Here is a 24,164-nt window from a genome sequence, read left to right as displayed (position 1 = left end):
GTGACAGTGCACAGAGTGTTTGTATGTGTTTCTGAGTGTGCATGTAGTCGTGGTGGCTGGGATTGGCTTTCATCTCTGGAAAAGTGAGTGAGCTCAATTGTGTGGAGACGCCATCAAAAGAGCAGACTCATTTCAACCTGTAGTCGACATCACTCTCTCACTCTCTCTGGATACCGTACTTATGCGGTGGACCCATGCGAACATTACAGTTGAGAATGGTAAAATGTGCTTCTCGTTCAAAAACGCCTCAACGTCCTACATATTCATCAAAATATCTAATCTTTGCACTAGGCCTTGAAAGAAAAGAAAAAAAACTAACTTTAAAGCAAATTTTTCTTACAAACCTACTGTCAAATCAGTATTAATGTATCGTGCATTTGATGCTAAAGTAATTACTTGTAAAATGTGCATGCCATTGTTTTAATTTAATTAGTTAATCTTTGATATTAATAATGCATTTAACTTATTTAAAAAAGTAGTGTATTCAACAGAAATTTAGTTTTACCTGTAATACTGAAATTCCTATCAAGAATCGTCACATTTCACAGGTTCCAAGAACATCACTCACCGCAGTTAATGTCTTAACACCACACTTGCGAGAAAAAAAAGCAGTGAATCTATTTGCTGTAAATGATATTTTATCACATATGCTAAACAAAGGCGAGAGTGAAACAGAACAAAACCATTTTTTATGATCACCAAGAGGATAGAAATGGCAAATTAAGTAAAAGTGAAATATGAAAAGGTCTAATACCTAAGGAGCAATGAGGTTAGTTAAAAGAGAATTCAGAGAGTACAGTAATGGATAGAAGCACTAATCATGCAGCACAGAGGCTTTCTAATATATCTACATCCCATTAACCTCTGCAAAGTGAAATGAGTTGGGTTACTAAATACAGAAAAGGCGTTCAGGACTTTTTTTTCTCTGTTTACATAGGACAAAGAAATTATAATTTAGATACGTAAATGATAAAAAAAACAAAAAACAAACTCAAACTTGTTTTGTTCTAAAGCCATATGACTGACTTTCTGAGGACCGCATACCACAAAAGTACATTTCTGCTATCAATCATGAAGAATTTAATTCAAGAATTTCTTGTGTACATTTACGTTATTGCAACGTTCTTCTTATTTGCCGTTTGAACTTAATTATGTCTGCTGCATGCTTTCTGCATCAGAAATTACATTGAACGTGATATAAGTAGTAGGCTACATGAGGTTTTTGATGTAAAAAATAAATAAAAAAAACTGTCAAGATTGTCTCATTACATTGTAAATGGATAATACACAGTCATTAGGCATATTAGGTTTTCATTGTGGGCCACCATCAGCCGTGGATATTGATCGCGGCTGAAATGTCTGCTGCATATAGCGTACATGAGGAAATCAATAACCATATTCTGAACTTTCCAACAACAGTGACAGGCAGGATCTTGAAAAATATCACCCCGCTTCCATTCATATTCCTGTTACAGTTTGGGGATGGTGGAAATGAGACAAGCGATTTTAATCCATCAAGAATCCATCATGGGAAAAGATGCAGTGTTTTAAACATCTTTTTTGACAGTTAAATTGGTCCCACTTAGTTGTGGAAAAATGGAGGTAGCTATTACAACACTTTTACTAGATGTTGGATGCATGGAGGCCTTGCTGTACATCACAGGCAGTGCCACTTACGCTTTCCAACAAATGGCCTTTCTCAAATGGCTGCTAAGAGGCTGGAATGGTTCTAGCGGCAGAACATTAAACAACATGTGGGTCACTGCAATGAGTCTGCATCAGGACGACGACAGGACCAAAAACAAATGCCCAAACCTGTAGAAGCAGCATTTTTGGACATTTTTCACGATCATCAAAAGGCTAGCTCAAAATCCAAACCAAGAAGCAATTAGCAGGACTTTCCAGAAAGCATGTACAATAAAACCAACTAGACTTACTGTCAATTATGACTTGTCTTCCTGACCAGTCGTCATTGATCATCTGAATATTCCCAAAATGGATGTCGCTGAAGAATATGCGGTTGTGGTGTGAGCTCTGTTGCCGATAATCGAACGCCAGAGCAATGACGTTCTTAAAGTAGTCTGGATTCTCAAAAGGTTGAAGAGGGGAGTTAAGATCGCTCTCGTCAGACAGGTGGATGCTCTTCAAGATTGTCCTTTCAGAGTACAGAAGATAGCCCTCATATCTTTGGCAAGCAAAGCCATCTTCGGCTAAGTACCCATGAGCACAGGAACAGGTCCTTCTTCCGCTGCCCAGGTGAAAACACAGCTGTTGACAACCTCCATTGCTCCTCGCACAAGGGTTGGTTCCTGCATGCAAAAGCATAGAAAAACATCACTGGATGCACACTGCGATAATCAGAATAAATCCTGTTTTGTTGAAAGAAAATATATGTGGCATAATAAAATAAACTCATTAAGTTGAAACCTCAACCTTTCTCCCGGCCTCTGTTAAACACTTTCACGTCCTTCAGGTTGACGCCAAGACCACTTCTCATCGTGACGGCGTCGGTGGCATCACTCTTGAATCCGCGCCGGATTGATCCGTTGGCGTGGGCTCTACCATAGACGGTACAGAGAGAGAGAGAGTCTGACATCAGTGTAATGGTGGCAGTTTTCTAATTAAAAGAAGCAAGAATCATTAAAACACACAGAAAAGCTGCATTAGCTGCAAAGGCGAGAAAACGTCACCTTGGCGGTGACTTACGGTACAACCTATTTACATAAGGCCAACAGAGCCTGCCTGGGAGATGACAGAAACATACGGCAGGCCTCATAATAACCTTGCTCGGAAGGGGTTAATCCGTTGAGACTGGAGCAGATGGCTCCGTGGGCCACTTTGGAGAGTGTAGCACTTAGTAAAATAATAAATTACCTGTCAGACCAGTAGATGTAAGTCCCAAACACAGCCACGGAGAACAGGTCCACATTGGAGGCTGACAGTACAATCTCTCGGCCCTCCCCGGTTTCAAGGTTGATCCTTTCTATCTTGTCGGTCCGGGCGTCGCACCAGTATAATCTATTTTCCTAGAAAGCAATTTAAAAATGAGCGCCTCCCCCTCGGAGCAGCTCTATTGTATCAGCATCAGAAGAAGAGAGAGTGAGCTGAGCGTCAGGAAGTAGAATCACGTCACCTTACCTCGTGGTCAATGGTGATTCCATTCGGCCAGGCGATGCCAGAACTGACCAGGGTCACTTGGTCCGAACCGTCCAGTCGTGCACGACCTATGCAAGGATTTTTTCCCCACTCAGTCCAGAATAAGTAACTGTTAATTGGAAAAATCAGATCCGGATTACCACTTTAACAATTCTAGATTTTATAGTGACCTTAAAGGAACAGTTCAGCCAAAAATTACAATTCTGTCATCATTTCAACATACAACTTTCCTACAAAAGTCTGAAGACTTCAAGCTTCAAAAAGGATGCAAAAAGTATCATAAGTATGATATTGACAAATGACAAATTTATCACTGAATATATCTTGACATCAGCCCTAGAGCACCTTGGCATGTTTATTAGAAAAGTATGAACCATTGTGAACGAATCATTCTTTTGAACTGAATCAGTTCAGTGAACTCTTTGATTTGATTCTTAAAACTTCACAAATCTGACTGATATGATTCTCAATGATTGGGTTGTAGACTATGTTGCTGTTTGCATCCCCTTTGAATCTTAAAGCCTTCCTCATTCACTCTAAAATGATTTTATCCAAAGGATACAAGAACAACAGCAACCGGCACAGAATTTCTACTTTTGTGCTCGACAGACAGTAAGCCAGTAAGTGTGGGTTTGGAACAACATGATGGTGAGTAAAAGATGTCAGAATTTTCATTTTTGGGTGAAATACTCCTTTAAAGTGTATAACTGTTGTTACACCACCAAGGAAATGTCATTCAAAGTTTGACTCAACTGGGAAAGGAAAAGACAGGTTTTATAGCCTTAGGCTTGAATGGGAGGCTCTTTTTTGGATGTCTGGGGTTTAGAGGATCCCACTCCTGATGCTGTCTGCTGTCAGCAGATAGATGGTAGATGAGTTAACATTCTGATATGTCTAAAACTTGTCTTTTCAGTGTGTGATTCTGATTGAAGGGTGTGAAGATCAAATACAGAAAAAAACTAGCAAGAATGGAGACCATAAATTTAGATCCTAATTACTGAAAGAATACCATAACGGACTGCAAAATGGGCCTGTGACTAAATGGAGATGCATTTCTGCTGGTTTAAAATTCTTCATTTGGTTCATTAGTGAAGGCCAAGACATTTTAAAGCCAATTTTGTTTTAGGCAGATCACAAAATGTACTTGACCTTCAAAGGTAAAAAACCCACCCTGCATTTTCATTTCTCAAAAGCTCATTGTATTATCTAATAGTTCCCTAAAATTGACTCAGTAATTTGTAATTTCTAAAGATTTATATTACTGAACAGCAGACATGGCTGAATATGATCTGTTGTCTCAAAGGCATATGACATACCCTCTCTGTGGATGCACTGCAATGGCTCTTGGCTGATCCAGGCCATCTGATATAACAACTGACCGGTAGAGACCATTTAGACGAGCAATTTCAATGAGGTTGAGGCCATGGTCTGTCCAGTAAAGGTTACCTGGTTAAAAAAAAACAAAAAAACATTAAAATATTTTAAATATTTCACAATATTACTGTTTTTATTATATCAAATAAATGCAGCCTTGGTGAGCATATCCCCCCCCCCCCAAACCCAAACTTTTTAATGGTAGTGCACAGATTTTAAGATTTTAACTGGAGAAGTCCTGACATTGTGTGCTGAGCAATACCATTTATTGAAAAACTATACACAGACAGATAGTGATAACAAATGGCAGCATTCCATTTTTTTAAATGATGTTTGTGTCTAACCAGCAATCCAATCGACTGCAATGCCCTCCACTCTGTTGATGCCAGTGGTGATAATGTCTTCCCTCCATGTCTGATCCCTCTTGGCTCTGGAGATCCGGTTTAAACCCATGTCTGTCCAGTAAATTGTATCATTGCCTGTATGAAGGAGGACATTTTTATTCACATTAAGAGCAAAGCTTGTAACATAAATAGTGTATGAGAATGCATCACATAAGCTTTACATCAAATAAATAAATAAAGCACATGGCAGAGATACACTGGAAACGTATATACTGTTTGTAAGAGATCCCATATCAATTTCAAACGCTTTTTTATCAGTCACAATAGCTACAGTTACCAACAAGCTTTTTGTAAGGGGACATTCAAAGTGACATGCAAAAATTGTGTAGCAAACAAATCAAACATGATTAGCAATGACTAAAAGATTGTTTTGACAGAAGCACGCTCTAAATGTAAATGGTATATTTGTCCTACAACCGAATGCGGCAAGAGTAGTTATTTATTTGCACCCTACTGTTATTACTGAATTCACACTCGGCTAACGGATTTCTTACATGTGACAACAGCCAGCTGGAAGGCCCTCATCTGTTTTATGCTCCAACAAGCTGCCTCTAAATAACATGCAAATGGTATGCATGTGTAATCAGCTGTCATAGGCTGAGCCGGACTGGGGTTTTCTTCACCCGAGATGAGCTGATTCTGGTGGTAGGCGAGAGCATTTGCATAGAAACTCTCTGACCATCTGCCTCTTTTGCCCTGCTGCTGAGGTTAGCAATTCTGCCATGTTTTCCAACCCACACAGAGTGTGAAAAAAAGACCAGACCATATAATGACTTAAGGTGAATTAAGGTGAATAATAATTGTTTCAATACATATAAACATCTATTCAGTTTAGAACAGATACAAAGTACTCCAAGGTAATGATTTTCTTGCTAAATCATTTATTGACAAAAGCACTATACTACAACTAGTATATATTATTATTATTATTATTATTATTATTATTATTATTATTATTATTATTATTATTATTAATATAATGTAGAATGATAATGTTATTATGAATTATTAATATTAATAATTAGTAATATTATTATTAATGAACAAGATGCATAATATATCAATATTTACATTACATTTCTAAAAAATAATAACAAATATAATGATACAATAACATATTTATAAATGTATATTAATATACATGTTTTCATTGATTGACAACCCTTATTATTATTATTATTATTAGTAGTAGTAGTAGTAGTAGTTGTTGTTGTAGCAGTAGTGCCATTTTACTTTACATAATTTAAATAAATAAAAAAGATATATTAATAATAATAATAATACTATAAGTAAATAAAATGCATCATATATCTAACAAACATACATACATATACATACATATATATATATATACACACTATATTGCCAAAAGTTTTGGGACGCCCGCCTTTACATGCACATGAACTTTAATGACATCCCATTCTTAATCTGTAGGGTTTAATATGGAGTTGGCCCACCCTTTGCAGCTATAAAAGCTTCAACTCTTCTGGGAAGACTTTAGCAGGGTTTAGGAGTGTGTTTATGGGAATTTTTGACCATTCTTCTAGAAGCGCATTTGTGAGGTCAGGCACTGATGTTGGATGAGAAGGCCTGACTTGCAGTCTCCGCTCTAAGTCATCCCAAAGGTGTTCTATTGGGTTGAGGTCAAAACTCTGTGCAGGCCAGTCAAGTTCCTCCACACCAAACTTGCTCATCCATGTCTTTATGGACCTTGCTTTGTGCACTGGTGCGCAGTCATGTTGGAACAGGAAGGGGCCATCCCAAAACTGTTCCCACAAAGTTAGGAGCATGAAATTATTCAAAATGTCTTGGTATGCTGAAGCCTTAAGTGTTCCTTTCACTGGAACTAAAGGGCCAAGCCCAACATCTGAAAAACAACCCCACACCATACACCCCCCCCCCCCCCCCCCCCCGCCCCAAAATTTACACTTGGCACAATGCAGTCAGGCAAGTACCGTTCTCCTGGCAACCGCCAAACCCAGACTCGTCCATCGGATTGCCAGACAGAGAAGCGTGATTTGTCACTCCAGAGAACACGTCTCCACTGCCCTAGAGTCCAGTAGCGGCATGCTTTACACCACTGCATCCGACGCTTTGCATTGCACTTAATGTAAGGCTTGGATGCAGCTGCTCTAAACCCATTCCATGGAGCTCTCTACGCACTGTTCTTGAGCTAATCTGAAGGCCACACTAAGTTTGGAGGTCTGTAGCTATTGACTCTGCAGAAAGTTGGCGACTTCTGCGCACTGTGCGCCTCAGCATGCGCAGACCGCGCTCTATGATTTTACATCAACTTCACTTTCCTGCCAGAACACGCCCCCTCAGCTGGGACTGAGTTGCAGAAGAGCTGCTGGGTAAAACGCAAGTACAACAAACAGTTATCAGTTTAAACTAAAGGTTGGACTCGATATAGTGTTCCTTACAACTTACCAAAGATCCAGTGATCCATGGACATTGACATGCAACCAGTGAATCCCTCATTTATATGGGGAGGATGGAGCTATGTATTGAAATGTGTATGTGGCCGCTTGTTACGAATGGAAAACAAAAGTTTTATTAAAATTTTGAATATAGTATAGACCTTTTTGTTTATATCGCATGGACAGCGCGTAAAGAGCGGTCCTTTTATAATCACTAAAAGCTGTCACTCATTCAGTGAACATGATCTCACAAAGTTATATTAGTCAGTGAAGCTGACGACAAAATGAATCTCTCATTTCCATAATGTCTACACTTTGTCAGAGAGGATTTGCGTGCGTGCAGAACTCAGCACTGGACAAAAACTCTGTGAGTGGATTCTAACTTCAACACCTGTGATTGGCCATTGCGTTCAAGAAATCAACAAACATGTCTATGATTGGCTACATTACTCACCAATGCCAAAACACGTTGGAAATTGAATCATTTGACGAGCAAATACAGATACACACTGGATCTTTTGCCAACTCTTTTTCGCTATATGCTATTATTACGAAGAAAACAGATCTTAGACCAGCAGTTATGGGCAGTTTTTCCCTCTAAAAGCAATCAGTAGCAGAAGCAGCAGGCAAAGTGGTTTGAGTGAGAAAATTACACGCTATTATCACGTCAGTTTCCCACGGTCCGCAGGGGGGCACAGGGATGTCCAAGGGGGACTAAAACCCACCGACCTACCACCTCCCATCTGGCTCCAGGCCTGGTTTTGTGTGTTTTTTGCGGCATTCACGCTGAAAACCAATGCTGCCTCTCAGTCTTTTTGCCACAAAGTGGCCATAACCGCAGTCACTCCGGCTGACAGTGACGTCCCATGCATACCCTCTATACTTTTGGCAATATAGTGTATACGTCTATATACTTATTTTTTGCATCAGCTCTAAACTCAATGGAATGCTATATGGACTGTACTTTTTCAGCACAGTGTTTGTTGGTTGTTTGTTTATATGAGAAAGAAAGGTCAGGTCACATTTGAATGACTACAGTAGGTAGTCTGTGCTAATGTGTGCGTATGTGTTTGCATGTTTATGGAAATGTCTCATATTATTGACTGTTAGAATGATAATTTGGTACCATCACATGTGGACTTCCCCCTTGACGCTCACTTCATTTATGCCACTTGTCACCACAAAATGCTCCCCTGAAACAGGCTGAATAATCTTGCATCAGACCGCTGTCAAATTAACCTCATTCAGAGAATGAATAATGCATAGTATGACAACAACCACTCAACACCATCAGCTTGGTAATGTCGTCTCTACTTCCGTTTGCTAGATTATCTACTATACTGCTTTATGTCTCTTATGGTTCTAGTTATATGAGATGCAAAAGGGAATATTTATCTGAGTTACTGTTTGCACCAACTTGTTTAACCCATTTGAGTGGTTTATCTCTTCAACGTGATATGCAGTCTTGTAGAGTCCCCTCTGATCTGGGAAGAGACTGTGTAGCTAATATGAAACTGTAGATCTGACAGCAAACAACATTTTAAAAATGTAATGCAGAGAACGCAATACATGCCTTATCTTTGTTGTGCACACACAGAGGATTCAGAGAGCATTTCTATACACTAGTGAACAGAGTGGAAGATAGCATGGCTGAGTCACAGAAAGTGCAGTGTTTGTACCTGCATGAAAGTCCACGCCAACGGCAAACAAGGTGCCACTGATGGGCATCAGTGTCTCGGCGTGGTCACTGGGATCCAAAGCGATTCCACGTATCCCCTCATGAAAAGAGTACATCAGAAAAGAACTCAAGCCTGTGATAGACAACAGCAAGCAAAAGATGTTAGATTGAGGTCAATTAAATGTCACCCAGGTTTCTTTGGACACCTGAAAAGGACGTGAATTGTTGTTAAAAGTGAAGAAAACAATCGTGACATCCCCGCTAAACAAAAGGACACGGGCCACGACAGCAGCCTACCTTCACAGGAGAGACGGTCACTGCGCAGGTTGTAGCCAATGGTGCAGGCACATGTACGTGTGTTCTCAGACGTGGGTAGACAGAGCTGCGAGCAACCACCGTTATTTAATTGACAGGCATTCCTACCTGAGAGAGATCACAATAAGAGGAGACAACATGATGATGAATGACATTTTTTCTTAATAAAAAGTCTTGAAAACTACAGCAGCTGACTGTAGGCTTCTCCGTCTCTAACGCTTGTACATTATTGCAATATAATTATTTCAAACCGTTGCGAAAACATTTACATTTCTTAAATACAGGAATGTGATAGGTGAAGTTTGTATTCAGATCTACTTGTACAGCCAGACAAAACTGTAAAAATAATGACTGTTTTATACATTTTCTGAACCCCCTTTTTATCACCCATTGCTCATTATTACAATTTAAAATATATTTAATCCTTTGATGCCAAAAGCTACATTTTAAGCAGCTATTAATCCAGTGTCACATGATCCTTCAGAAACAATTCTAATGCTAATTTGGAGCTCAAGAACTGTTTTCAACCATTGGAATTTTTGTGGAAACTGTGATACATTATTATTATTATTAAAAAAATTTTTTTACAGGATTCTCTGATTAATAGAAAGTTGAAAAAAATATTTTGCTACATAATACATGTATTTGTTGTTGTGACTTTTGGTCAATTTAATGCATCCTTGCTAAATAAAAGTATTAATTTAAAGAAAAACAAAACAAAACAAAAAACAACAACAACAACTTTTGAACAGTACAGTAAACCTGAAGAGAAACCTTTTGGTTTGAATGCCAATTGACATATGTACTGCTGTTCTGATATCATTTCAAAAGCAATTTTACAGAGAATATTATCACACAAACCCCATTTCCTACTGTTAAAAACTAGGGCTACAGATATAATATAATAATCATGTTTAATATCATTAAAAAGCACAATGAAATCAGCATATCAAAGTTAACACATTAACATATTCAATTAATATCAATAAGTTCAAAAAATTATTTTTTAAAAAAGTATTTTTTAACTTAAGGAAATTAGGGCCCTCAGGGGAGATCGGACCCCCCATTGACTCTGGGCACCCTGTGCCAAGTTTCCTTTTTCGCCCCACTAGCGATAACTCTGAATACTCTGAATAGCTAAAAGCAGAGTATAGGGTCCTCCTTAATTTATTTTACTATGTGAAATCTATTATCCATTCCTCAAAATTCTGAATATTTCCCCCCAAAATTAGCATATAAAATAATAAAAAAGTTACTATATTCTATAATGGCATGTTTATGAGCCATATAAGCAAAGCCAAAGCAGAAGACTAATTTAAGACAGTTTCTCAGGCATGTCATTTACGTTTTTAAATGAAAGCAATTCATTAACAAGTTCGGCCACAATGGTCTGGTCGTAAAATCGGGATATCTCTGCTCATTTGATGAAAGGTTTTAGTGTTGCTGTCAAGTTAAGATGACTTCACATTCTTCCTGGAAGTCTTATTCTCGTCTTAATTGTATAACTAAAAGTGAAGGGGAGGGAAACTGCACCACTGTGTATTAGCACAAGCTCTCATGGAAAGCTCAGCTTGCACATCTACGACAGTAATAAGACAGCTCCGCATTATGAATAGAGAGGCTAATTGCTGCCGGAGAAATTTGGTGGCTGGACAGATTTACATTTGAGCCCGTTTAATGGTCATTCCTTATTCAAGTCGACAGTTTAGTGGGATCCACAGCAATGCCGTTAATGGATCTGCCATTAGTGTGAATTATTTGCGGAATAACTCACAAAATGGAAAACCAATATCTGAATATATCTCTGCTTAGGCACAGGGAAGATAAGTTTGTGATATTATATAATTAAAAAAAATGAAGGTAGAAAACAGTTGACTCGTTTAGAGCTAGCAATTTACAAGTAAATTAAACATCATGGTATAATCAAGTCTTGTTTATTTCAGCACATTTCTTTTAATATGCTACTTAAAGGCTCCATGAAGTAAAAAAGAAAGTTCTATGGCTTTTAGTCTATGTCTGTTCATTTTGAGGCTAATCACTGCTTGTGTAGCCCCAAACATGGACTTCATTTACAGATATAAGATATAATTTTTTTTCTCTCCCAGGAAAACTGAGTAACTTTTTTTTTAAACATTGATGACTCATATTAAACTACAAAGATCCAAAGTTCAATCAAATGCTCTCTACCAGAATGTACTATCAAGTAGCTAAATCATGGTACGTGTTTGACTCAACTAAAGCCTACTGGCTAAAAGCGACAAGCTCTTTGAAGTACAAAATCCCTTCAGTTAGTCATTTTAAAGACTGTCACATGCCAAAGATTTTTGCAGCAACCTTCACTGTATCGCGACGCACCTTTCTGACCATCTCTGTCATACACCTTCATGTGTACCACTCCGCTGGTCTTATTGCGCAGCACCACCGGGTTACGTCCATCCCGTTTGGCGACCGTCCCCAGCTGAGCCAGATCCTCATCGGCCCACCACAGCCTGCCACCTGGAAAAACAGATGAATTATTCATTTCCCAAAGTCACAGAACCAGCAGGTCTGACTGCCAATGGAGGCACATGCCATTATCATTTGTTTGTCCCTTTTATACCACATGCATATAATCCGGTGGTGTGCTGTGCTCTTTTTCGGTGCCAAAACTATGCTACGCTACAGTGTACGGGTGGGCGAAGGAGGTGGTTGGAGAGAGAGAAAGCAAGTGAGCGAGCGAGCGAGAAAAGTAAAGAGATAGGACTTGAGCATTATGCATGTTCCCTTCCCAGTGTGAGTCAATGAGGCAGAGCTCAGGGCAGCCTGGCTACGTGCCCTGGCTGAAGACAAGGGCTCTTCATTCACAAAGCCATCAGAGTGCATCTATTCTCACAGTGCCGCTGCAGCTAGCAAGCCCCTCGCGTTGTTTCCGCTCTGTAAGGCTGAGTGTGCCACAAAGGGCCTCAGAGATTGTCCTTGGCACAGAGCCTAGACCATATCTGTCTGCTGCAGGAATACAGGAGAGCCGAAGAAAATCGTAGCTGTGCAACCGTAAAATGAAACACATATTTACATTTGTTAAAGTAAAGGGGAGTTGAATGAACCGAATGGCACTGAATGAAAAGGCTGAAAAATGAAATCAACAAAATCATGTTAATCACAGTTCCCGCCAAGAGACCACACATCCCGTTAGTATGTAATTGTTACAATGAAACTGTATGGATCAGCAATATGTCTTAAATACAATTGTAGCAACTATAATGTTTTAATGGAACCATGGTGAATTTTAGTAAGTTTTGGATTGGTAAGATTTTTTAAGAAATTAATCATTTTAATTGCCGAAAACTTAGAATTGCTCAAAACTGAAAGAAAATAAATGGATAATGTTTAATTATAGAGATTTCTATTTCAAATAAATGCTGCTTTTTATATTTTAAATCCATTAAAGAATCTTGAGGAAAGAAAGTATCACACACAACAAATATTAACCAGCACAACTGTTTTCAACATTGATAATAATAATAAATGTTTCCTAAAGGAACATGCCGACTTTTTGTGATCTTATCCACCGTATCCCCCAGAGCTAGATAAGTCCATACATATTCTCATCTCCGTGCCTGCCATAACTCTGTCTGATGCACCCACCGCTAGCCTAGCTTAGCACAAAGACTGGAGGTAAACGGCTCCAGCTAGCCTACTGCTCAATAAGTGACAAAATAACGGCAACATTTACATGTTGTGATGTGTATAGTTACATCATGTACTAAGACCGACGGAAAATGAAAAGTTGCGATTTTCTAGACCGATGTGGCTAGAAACTATTCTCTCATTCCTGTGTAATAATAAAGGAACTTTTCTGCTACTATGGGTGCAGCAGGCGCATTGATACTACACAGCGCCTGAAAATCGCAACATGTAAATAGTAAAATGTTGGCGTTATTTTGTCACTTATTGAGCAGTAGGCTAGCTGGAGCCATTTACCTCCCGTCTTTGTGCTAAGCTAGGCTATAGCAGTGGGTGCGTGAGACAGAGTTATGGCACACACAGAGATGAGAATGGTACGTATGGACTTATCTAACTCAGTGGGATACGATGAATAAGCTAAAGTCCCAAAAAGTCGGCGTGTTCCTTTCAGAACCAAATCAGAAATTATTTCTGAAGGATCATTTAGACAATGAAGACTGGAGTAATGCTGAAAATTCAGCTTTGAATCAAATTAATAAAATATATATTATTAATATACATATTATTAATTGCCCTAATTTATGTTGCTTTTTCTGGGAGGGAGATAGAGCCTATAAAAACTGAATATATGTATACTGTATATGTATATATATAACTTTTGCCCTAAAATGCTGTCTCTGTAGGCAGCTCACTTGATTTTAGAACAGAGCAGTTTAAACTCTCAACGGAATGTTTAAACTCTTTCATATGCACACAACGAGTACAAGCACAAATATTTTTCAACAAGATAGACATGTCTCCTCCATAAACCAGAGACAAATACTAGTGTCATTTAGGCCACAGAGAGTCTCCAAGAAGATATTTGCTTTTTGTAGTGAGGCCAGGTGTGTATAAATGACATCCTACCCTGAGCAGCCAGTAGCGTATTTGACATTCAAGATTGCTTGCATAGGTCATCACTGTAGTCAATATTAATCTTTACCTGTCCTGGGTGAGAGACATCAGTGATTGCTTCTGGGTGTTACGTCCATTTAAACTGTTTGATCACAGACCAGCACAGGTCTTAAGGTGACACACAGCCCACTAAACAGCAGCTTGCTCTTCCCTGAGTGGTCACATCCCATTAAAGATTCTACCAGGAGGTGGTGGCGAGACTGGATCCTGTCAGTAAAATTGCTTTCATTTCTTCAGTCATCATGCTCTTCAATTACGGTTTCACGGTCTAATAACGGATGTGACTTTGATGCAAGGCGGCGATTGGATTTTTTTTTGCTTAATAATGATGCTGCATCTTTCAAACAGCCACCGCTCATATCGATCTCCTGATCATCTGTCTCTGCCGAGTATATTTCCCTGCACACCTCCATGTAATGATAAGGCCTGTCCCTCAACACATACTACAGGGTGGTTGATTTTGCCATGCCAGGTGGCTGAAATCGTAAACCATTTCCCTTACAGCAAGACCAAAGTAAATTAACGGGGACATCAACTGATAGCATGTTATACGGGTTAACCTTGGCAAATGCCCTAATTTATGTTGCTTTTTCTGGGAGGGAGATAGAGCCTATAAAAACTGAAGATCTTATGGAGCCTATATGAAACATCGACCAGCTATGACTCCCGGCATCACATGGAAATCATACAGCCAAATGGAAAAGATTGTTTTATTCACGTTCAGAACTGTTAACAGTTTAACTGTAATTTTGAGGAGATAAGCAAATAATTATAATCTGTACAATACACCGATCAGGCATAACATTATGACCTAATATTGTGTTGATCCCCCTTTTGCTGCCAAAACCGCCCTGACTCGTTGAGGCATGGACTCCACTAGACCCCTGAAGGTGAGCTGTGGTATCTGGCACCAAGATGTTAGCAGCAGATCATTTAAGTCCTGTAGGTTTCCATGAAAGGGTGTACATGGTCTGCAACAATGCTTAGGTCGGTGGTACGTGTCAAAGTAACCAAAGTAACCAGGCAGTGTGATGCTTTGGGCAATGTTCTGCTGGGAAACCTTAAACCTGCCATCCATGTGGATGTTACTTTGACACATACCACTTACCTAAGCATTGTTGCAGACCATGTAAATCCTTTCATGGGAATGGTATTCCCTGGTGGCTGTGGCCTCTTTCAGAAGGATAATGTGCCCTGCCACAAAGCAAAAATGGTTCAGGAATGGTTTGAGGAGCACAACAACGTGTTTGAGGTGTTGACTTGGCCTCCGAATTCCCCAGATCTCTATCCAATCGAGCATCTGTGGGGTGTGCTGAACAAACAAGTACGATCCATGGAGGCCCCACCTCGCAACTTACAGGATTTAAAGGATCTGCCACTAACATCTTGGTACCAGATACCACAGCACACCTTGGAGTCCATGCCTCATCGGGTCAGGGCTGTTTTGGCAGCAAAAATACTAGGATAATGTTATGCCTGATCAGTGTACAGGTGCTGGTCATATAATTAGAATATCATGAAAAAGTTGATTTATTTCACTAATTCCATTCAAAAAGTGAAACTTGTATATTATATTCATTCATTACACACAGACTGATATATTTCAAATGTTTATTTCTTTTAATTTTGATGATCATAACTGACAACTAAGGAAAATCACAAATTCAGTAACTCAGAAAATTAGAATATTGTGAAAAGGTTAAATATTGAAAACACCTGGTGCCACATTCTAATCAGCTAATCAACTCAAAACACCTGCAAAGGCCTTTAAATGGTCTCTCAGTCTAGTTCTGTAGGCTACACAATCATGGGGAAGACTGCTGACTTGACAGTTGTCCAAAAGACGTCCATTGACACCTTGCACAAGGAGGGCAAGACACAAAGGGCCCTATTTTAACGATCTGAAACGCAAGTGTCAAAACGCGAAGCGCAAGTAACTTTGTGGGCGGGTCTCGGCGCTGTTGCTATTTTCCCGGCGGGATAAATGGCTCTTGCGCCCGGCGCAAATCTAAAATGGGTTGGTCTGAAGTAGCTTCATTATTCATAGGTGTGGTTTGGGCGTAACGTGAATAAACCAATCCGAGCGTCATCCAACATTCCCTTTAAAAGCAGGTGCGCAAGTTCCATTATGGATTGCTATTATTATGGCGTATTTACCAGGCGCACGCCAGGAGCGGTTCACAGCCGAGGAGACTGATGTTCTTTTAAGAGCAGTGAAAGACAGAGAAGTGAAGTTGTAATGTTGTACATTATGGTAAAGGTGATTTCACAGTCTTTTTTTTTTCAGTCTTTCAGTTTTTTCAGTTTTTCAGTCGATTTTTGTTCCTGGTTCTTGACGGACAAACCAATTTGTCAGATGTCCTTATATACATATATGTCTTGCCACTATTGGGCAAACAGGTCTTATCCTTAATTATTACAATTAGCCTGAATCATTTGTAAGCTAGATTTATGCCTATTTTTTCACATCTTCGTGGCACACCACAATGATTTCCGTCATATGACGGATGAAGATGAAGATATCTCATGTGTTAATATTTTTTTAGTGTAACAATTTATGATTTGCAAAAATAACTTGCATCTGTGTAGATTACATGAGCAAAGTGTATGCGCGTTGTGCACGCTATACATTATGGTCAAGCATGCGCCCTTAAAATAGCATAATGAACAACGCGCAACGCGCCACTGACTTTAGACTAGGTTTTTTCTGGTCAGTGGCGCAATTGTTTAATGAAACAGCAAAATAGCACCAGGGATTGTTTGCGCCGGAACACGCCTCCTTTTTTGCGCTGAACCGCCCAGGGAGCGCAAGTGCATTCACTAGTTTAGCGACGTGCTTCTGTGGAGGGAAAAGCGCGCTTTGCGCGGGTGCAAAATAGGAATGACACATGCGTCGGTGTACAAAGTCAATTGCGCTGGGTGCAAGATAGGGCCCAAAAGGTCATTGCAAAAGAGGCTGGCTGTTCACAGAGCTCTGTGTCCAAGCACATTAATAGAGAGGCGAAGGGAAGGAAAAGATGTGGTAGAATAAAGTGTACAAGCAATAGGGATAACCGCACCCAGAGGCAACTCTAGCTTGTTGCCTCTGGCTTGGCGTGCTCAGTTGGGGACACTCAATTTTTCAACTAAACATTGAAATAAATCTAATTAATAAACTAAATTAACCATTTAAACTAAATTACTGATCGAATTATTGATCTAAAGCCCACACTGTCACTGTATGATAATTGAAATGAACTGATGACATCAGCGTTTTTTCCAGAATGGCTATACAGCTGAATAAAATTATGCTGCATTATTTTCCTGTTTAACACTGTAAAGCTGCTTTGAAACAATCTACATTGTTAAAAGCGCTATATAAATAAAGTTGACTTGACTTGACTTGACCCTGGAGAGGATTGTGAAACAAAACCCATTCAAAAATGTGGGGAAGAGTGGACTGCAGCTGGAGTCAGTGCTTCAAGAACCACTACGCACAGACATATGCAAGACATGGGTTTCAGCTGTCGCATTCCTTGTGTCAAGCCACTCTTGAACAACAGACAGCGTCAGAAGCATCTCATCTGGGCTAAAGACAAAAAGGACTGGACTGCTGCTGAGTGTTCCAAAGTTATGTTCTCTGATTAAAGTAAATTTTGCAGGGTCCTAGAGTCTGGAGGAGAGGCACACAATCCACGTTGCTTGAGGTCCAGTGTAAAGTTTCCACAGTCAGTGATGGTTTGGGGTGCCATGTCATCTGCTGGTGTTGGTCCACTGTGTTTTCTGAAGTCCAAGGTCAACGCAGCCGTATACCAGGAAGTTTTAGAGCACTTCATGCTTCCTGCTGTTGACCAACTTTATGGAGATGCAGATTTCATTTTCCAACGGGACTTGGCACCTGCACACAGTGCCAAAGCAACCACCTGGTTTAAGGACCATGGTATCGCTGTTCTTAATTGGCCAGCAAACTCGCCTGACCTTAATCCCATAGAAAATATATGGGGTATTGTGAAGAGGAAGATGCGATATGCCAGACCCAACAATGCAGAAGAGCTGAAGGCCACTATCAGAGCAACCTGGCCTCTCATAACACCTGAGCAGTGCCACAGACTGATTGACTCCATGCCACGCCGCATTGCTGCAGTAATCCAGGCAAAAAATAGCCCCAACTAAGTATTGAGTGCTGTACATGCTCATACTTTTCATGTTCATACTTTTCAGTTGGCCAAGATTTCTAAATTTCTCTTTAGTAATATTCTAATTTTCTGAGATACTGAATTTGGGATTTTACTTAGTTGTCAGTTATAATCATCAAAATTAAAAGAAATAAACATTTGAAATATATCAGTCTCTGTGTAATGAATGAATATAATATACAAGTTTCACTTTTTGAACGGAATTAGTGAAATAAATCAACTTTTTGATGATATTCTAATTATATGACCAGCACCTGTATATACACACATACATACATACATACATACATACTGTAGCTGTTACACACATTTTTGACTTGTAGTGCATGAGCTGAAGGGGCAGTAATGCATTCCAAATTTTTCCCTCTTTATGCTGAATCTGACTTTGTTCTCTGATGACATTCTCATGCTGCATATTAATATATACCATTCTTTTAGATCTCTGTGGGTAACCTGCATGGCAATGTGGCGTATGCATTATAAAAACACAGACTGCTGGTATTTGAAAGAAAAGCAGCGTTTTGTGTGCTTGGAAGGGATAGCTGTCTTATCATAAGGAGTGTACGTGCAGAACCCAGTCTGCTTTACTTATCACAAAGATAACATCAATCACACTGAGACTCTTTCATCTCCTCGCCTTGTTTCCGTTCGTATTCACATTGAGGATGTGATTAGTTTATATTTTATAATCAACGCATTGGGTAAGCATGCTATACATCTGCAAGGCATTAAGAGAAGGAAATTATCGTATGCCAGTGTTTGACTGGTTCATATTCAGCATGGAAGAGGGAAACATGGAATTCTAAATGAATTTCCATTCACCACCCACTAATACACCAACTCAAGAATCTACGAGATCATCTGCCCACCTGCCTGCATATGTAATATGCCCCTGGGCATTCAGGCTCTGAGATGGTCTTTCCTTTATAGAGGTGTGATACAGTTTGAAAAATTGTAGAATTGATCCAAAATACCTGTGGCATATGATGTGTATATACAACGTATATACTGTGTATATAAGTTTGGGGTCAGTAATATTTGTATTTTATAGTACTACATACTTTTGCATTGTTACAAAAATAAATTTCAAATAAATCTTGTTATTTTGAACTTACATATTCTTTGAACAAGAACATATTCTTCAAAGCATCATGAAAAAAAAAATTATAGTTTCCATAAAAAACATTAAGGAGCACAACCATTAATCAACACATGTAAACACTGATAATAAGAAACGTTTTTCTTGAGTACCAAATCAACAGACTGATTTCTGAAGGATCATGCGACTGAAGTAATGGCTGTTGAAAGTTGAAAACTTTGCCATAACAGGAAAAATAATATTACATGTAAAAAAAATGAAGCACAGTCCTTTTATATTAAAATAATATTTCACAACATTTTTGATTAAAGAAATGCAGCCTTTTGAGCATAAGATACTTTTTCTTACAGAACTTACAAATCCCAAACTTTTGAACGATAGTATATACACACACATTATCACTAAATCCACATGTAAAAGAAAATATCATCAGAAATATGATGCAGTGGAAAACTTTGTACTAAAATAATCAACCATCTACTACTGTATTTCTGTATTGATTTGTTGCACTTGGACGTATTTTGACTATTGTAGTCTTACAAGAATGAGCGTACTTGCCATGCCCTATCTCAACAAGCAAACACATGCATACCAAAAACACATATCTGGCAGTTTGTCATACTATAAATGAGAAACATAACTGTCCACCAGACAGACTCATAGGCTTTTGCAGAAGTAATGGTAAGCATTTCCTCTATGGAACAAAGGCCTATTAATTGTGATAGATAGCGTCTACTGAATGCATCATTTTGCTGTTTTGCTGTACCGTGCTACTTCTTTGAAAGTAACCCATTAGTCTTTGTGGCAGCCTGCATTCTGCTCCCAATTTAATAATGACTCAAACTTTGTTTAATTAAAAGAGTCTGTCACCACTTCTTACAAATTGCATTTGTTTTTCAGCTCATCATAGCTGCTCTAAAATAGAACGTGACTACAGAGGTTTTCCAAAGATTAATACCTTAGCAGCATGCAGACAGTGTAATCAGTTAAAACTGGGGTTTAGGGAAATAAATACATGCTAATGAATAATTTGCGGGCATACGTTTCCACCCACAAAGACAGACAGAGAGTAATCTGAGAAAACATGTCAGATGACATCTAAAACAAGAGAGTGTAATACATTTAGGCAGAGAGAAAGAGAAATTGTCCAATATAAAAAAAAGTGAAAGCGCACAATTACAGGCTTTGCTGCATTTACTGCTTTCATTTGCAAGTTATGCAACTCTCTCCTCTTGTGATGCTGACAGCATGACTGAATTCTCTATAATCCCTAGAATTACAGCTTCTGGCCAATATTTAGAGTTATAATTTGAGTCATACAGTAGGCCTAAACTGTGTGATTAAAAATTGTGTTGAATTAAATGGATATCTTCCAAGACAGCCTTTATTAGCTTGGTCTATATAAAGCTAAATCAATCAAACTTCACTTCACTTCACTTCTCTAACAATGAGTATGTTTACGCTCCTCAGGGAACCAAAATTTGGTCTTTATTCTCATTCCATGATGGGTTTCCTAGGGCTAAACTGAAATTGTTACATCTATTTTGACAAAATGTCTTTATTTTGTCAGTCAAACTGAAGCAATGTAGCTGTAGACTCAAAGTGCCACAAGTCTAATATATCATCATAACTAATTCTGATCAAGTACTGACCATTTTGACACAAAAGACCATCTGACCAATATGTAACATGACCACTAAATACTAGCCCTGGGTTTCCATCCAAACATGAAGTGAATCTTTTCAAAGTTCTAACAAATGCGAATTAGGTGCGTTTCCATCAAGTTGTTAGAGCGGATGATGGTGGTATTGGTAACCTAGTAACCAAAAGTAAATAAACCTTAACATGAAAAGAAAGTGGTATTAAAAGACCAAACTTGGTAAATGCCAAACTAATAAAGCAAACTATGTATAGAAAAAGCAGATGAGTCCAAAATATGAACGCAAAGCTCATTAAGCGTTTTCCTCCCATACAAAGCCAAGATAACGCTTATAATGGACCAACAGTTATAAAATAGACAAAATACATAATGCATAATTTATAAAAACACAGGCAGGTTTAGTGATTTGCAAAAACCAAATCTGCACTCACACGTAGCTTGGTATAAACGCAGAGGGAGAACTATTCCAACAAGCTCTCTCACCCTGAACGCAAATTTGCATTCTTTCGTCATATTCTGGGCTCATCCGCTTTCCTGCACACATAGTATGCTTTATTAGTATTTTGTTTACGGAGTTTGGTCTTTTAATATCACTTTCTTAGTACATTAAGCCACGTTAAGCGTTTTAGAATGTCCCCATCAGGGGAAACAGACGATTAGTCACGTGGGTTTAATGTTCGCTATGTCAGAATTTATTGGGCAAATGCGTTTCCACCTCCCATTATTCGTATTGAGACTAAAACCACCTCAAGTGAGCGTAAAAAACCTTTTTGCGAATTAAGAGATTTTTTTGCGAAATTTGCCGTTCCCATCACTTTTTTTTGATGCGATACTTAAAAATTAACATTAAAACTTCTGTGAACAGAACAGAAATGACTGGAAGTTAAATTTGTTATGTATAAAATAGGATCAAAATGGAAAAATGTTACTAAGTGCCTTAAACAGAAAACAGAACATTTCCAAGATCCAATGGCAAAATCTTTGCAAACTTTGACAAAATCCAGTGACCAGTTCTTCTTCAGAAAAACAACCGAGTGCCTTTTAGACATAATTTTGTTTCAGATAAAACTGATAAATAGCAGCCAACTGCTGACCAACCAGATGGTCTGAGGGCATGCCATGTGAGACTAATTTACACATCCTTTTACCACTTTTAACTTTCACTTATATTTTCTTATAAATGAGCTCCTTATGGTGTATGTTACCAAAGCAACAGTAAGTCCAGTAATTTGATGAAGAATTCTCATACTCAGACATTAATTAGAAAAACGAATGCAGATAAAAAAATCAGGCATGTGCCATCACATTAACATGTAAGCAGTCCTTTTCTTACGGTTAATGGTGGTTAACCTTTGACCTAAGCCTGACTAATGAAGAGGGAATTAGACGCTCTATCTCTTACCCATGACTGCTAGAGCCGTGGCTTTAGTTAAGTCCCTCTTCATGCTTTCAATGACCTCAAAGCCACTGCCGTCCAGATTGCACCTGTTGATAGTACCATTAGCAGAACTGATCCAATACATCTTCCCTGCTGGAAAGTCAATCGAAAGTCCTGAGGGAGAACAAGAAGTCAGTTAGAAACTGTTGTTTGGAGTGCTGTTATGGAATCCTGTTCAGATCATTGCTTTAAATTTTACCTTACATATCCTATATATTTATCCGAGTGTGAGAATGAGATGTTTTTTTTTTTACAGCATGAAATATAGTTGCGACCTCTTTGTGACACACTAAATCACTTCACTAAAATTCATCTCTGTCTAAAACCTGTTTAAAAAGGGGAAATGGTGAGTTTGACAGAGTGGGAAAATTGATAGTGACAAGTGAAGGATATTTCAATTGAGTGTCAGGACAGCTTTGATTGAGAGGGGCTAGTGCATGATATACTCCCAACAACAACAGACAAGACTTTAAACTCTCAGACATCTTTTCAAACTGCCTTTAAAACAAAATCAGCATGTGCTTTGCTTATAAATAAAGGTACAGACACAGGAGTATAAAAAACTATATTTATTTATATGTTAAACTGCAATTTTCTCTGAAAATGTATCTGAAAATGAATTTTAATATATATGAACTGGTCAATGGTCATTTTTTTTTAAATTGAGATTAAGAGTTTTTCTTATATTTCTTTTAGTTTTTTGTGGAAAAAGACATGATGACTTTCAAAATAAGTATTTGAAAGTACAAGAAGGTTTAAGCAAAATTGTAAGGAATAAAAAGTATGATTTTGTTCTCGGAAATGTAAGAGTACAAGTATTTCATTAAAAGTATTTTTTTGGAAAAATAAGACTTAAGTATAGTAATAAAGTGCAATTACTCATTAACTTTAAACCCCTGTGAATGTAAGAATGGCGAGGGAATCAGAAATAAAAATTTGACATACAGTGAAGCTTTCACTGATAGACTGAAATCAGACATACCAACTGGTTCTCTCTGGTTTTGATAAAGAACCTTCCTGTTACTTCCATCCATATTGGCTACGTTTATTGTATTACCATCAGTCCAGTAAATTTTTCTAGACCATGAAACACAAAAGAACATTTTAGGAGAAAGAAACAAGTTAAAATAATTATTATAGTGTGTAGGTTGACATGACAAAAATTAAAAATATATATACACTCACCTAAAGGATTATTAGGAACACCATACTAATACTGTGTTTGACCCCCTTTCGCCTTCAGAACTGCCTTAATTCTACGTGGCATTGATTCAACAAGGTGCTGAAGCATTCTTTAGAAATGTTGGCCCATATTGATAGGATAGCATCTTGGAGTTGATGGAGATTTGTGGGATGCACATCCAGGGCACGAAGCTCCCGTTCCACCACATCCCAAAGATGCTCTATTGGGTTGAGAGCTGGTGACTGTGGGGGCCATTTTAGTACAGTGAACTCATTGTCATGTTCAAGAAACCAATATGAAATGATTCGAGCTTTGTGACATGGTGCATTATCCTGCTGGAAGTAGCCATCAGAGGATGGGTACATGGTGGTCATAAAGGGATGGACATGGTCAGAAACAATACTCAGGTAGGCCGTGGCATTTAAACGATGCCCAATTGGCACTAAGGGGCCTAAAGGGTGCCAAGAAAACATCCCCCACACCATTACACCACCACCACCAGCGTGTACAGTGGTAACAAGGCATGATGGATCCATGTTCTCATTCTGTTTACGCCAAATTCTGACTCTACCATCTGAATGTCTCAACAGAAATCGAGACTCATCAGACCAGGCAACATTTTTCCAGTCTTCAACTGTCCAATTT

The 24,164-nt window shown here is 38.7% G+C and overlaps 1 protein-coding gene across 1 annotated transcript in view; it reads right to left on the bottom strand.

The window, feature by feature from the left end:
• lrp1bb (low density lipoprotein receptor-related protein 1Bb) overlaps nucleotides 1-24,164 on the bottom strand; it is a gene marked incomplete at its 5' end in the record, with an annotated part of 359,446 nt that overhangs the window by 92,489 nt on the left and 242,793 nt on the right. The window contains 11 exons of the mRNA XM_079822148.1: nucleotides 1,938-2,309; nucleotides 2,434-2,558; nucleotides 2,875-3,026; nucleotides 3,139-3,265; nucleotides 4,473-4,602; nucleotides 4,875-5,009; nucleotides 9,034-9,165; nucleotides 9,330-9,455; nucleotides 11,703-11,843; nucleotides 22,301-22,450; nucleotides 23,319-23,413. Coding sequence (XP_079678274.1) covers nucleotides 1,938-2,309; nucleotides 2,434-2,558; nucleotides 2,875-3,026; nucleotides 3,139-3,265; nucleotides 4,473-4,602; nucleotides 4,875-5,009; nucleotides 9,034-9,165; nucleotides 9,330-9,455; nucleotides 11,703-11,843; nucleotides 22,301-22,450; nucleotides 23,319-23,413 — 1,685 coding nt within the window. The remainder of the gene's footprint in view (nucleotides 1-1,937; nucleotides 2,310-2,433; nucleotides 2,559-2,874; nucleotides 3,027-3,138; nucleotides 3,266-4,472; nucleotides 4,603-4,874; nucleotides 5,010-9,033; nucleotides 9,166-9,329; nucleotides 9,456-11,702; nucleotides 11,844-22,300; nucleotides 22,451-23,318; nucleotides 23,414-24,164) is intronic.

The sequence above is a fragment of the Gobio gobio genome, assembly GCF_949357685.1.
Source record: "Gobio gobio genome assembly, chromosome: 7".
NCBI lineage: Eukaryota > Metazoa > Chordata > Actinopteri > Cypriniformes > Gobionidae > Gobio > Gobio gobio.
This window is presented reverse-complemented; position numbering and strand designations above follow the sequence as displayed.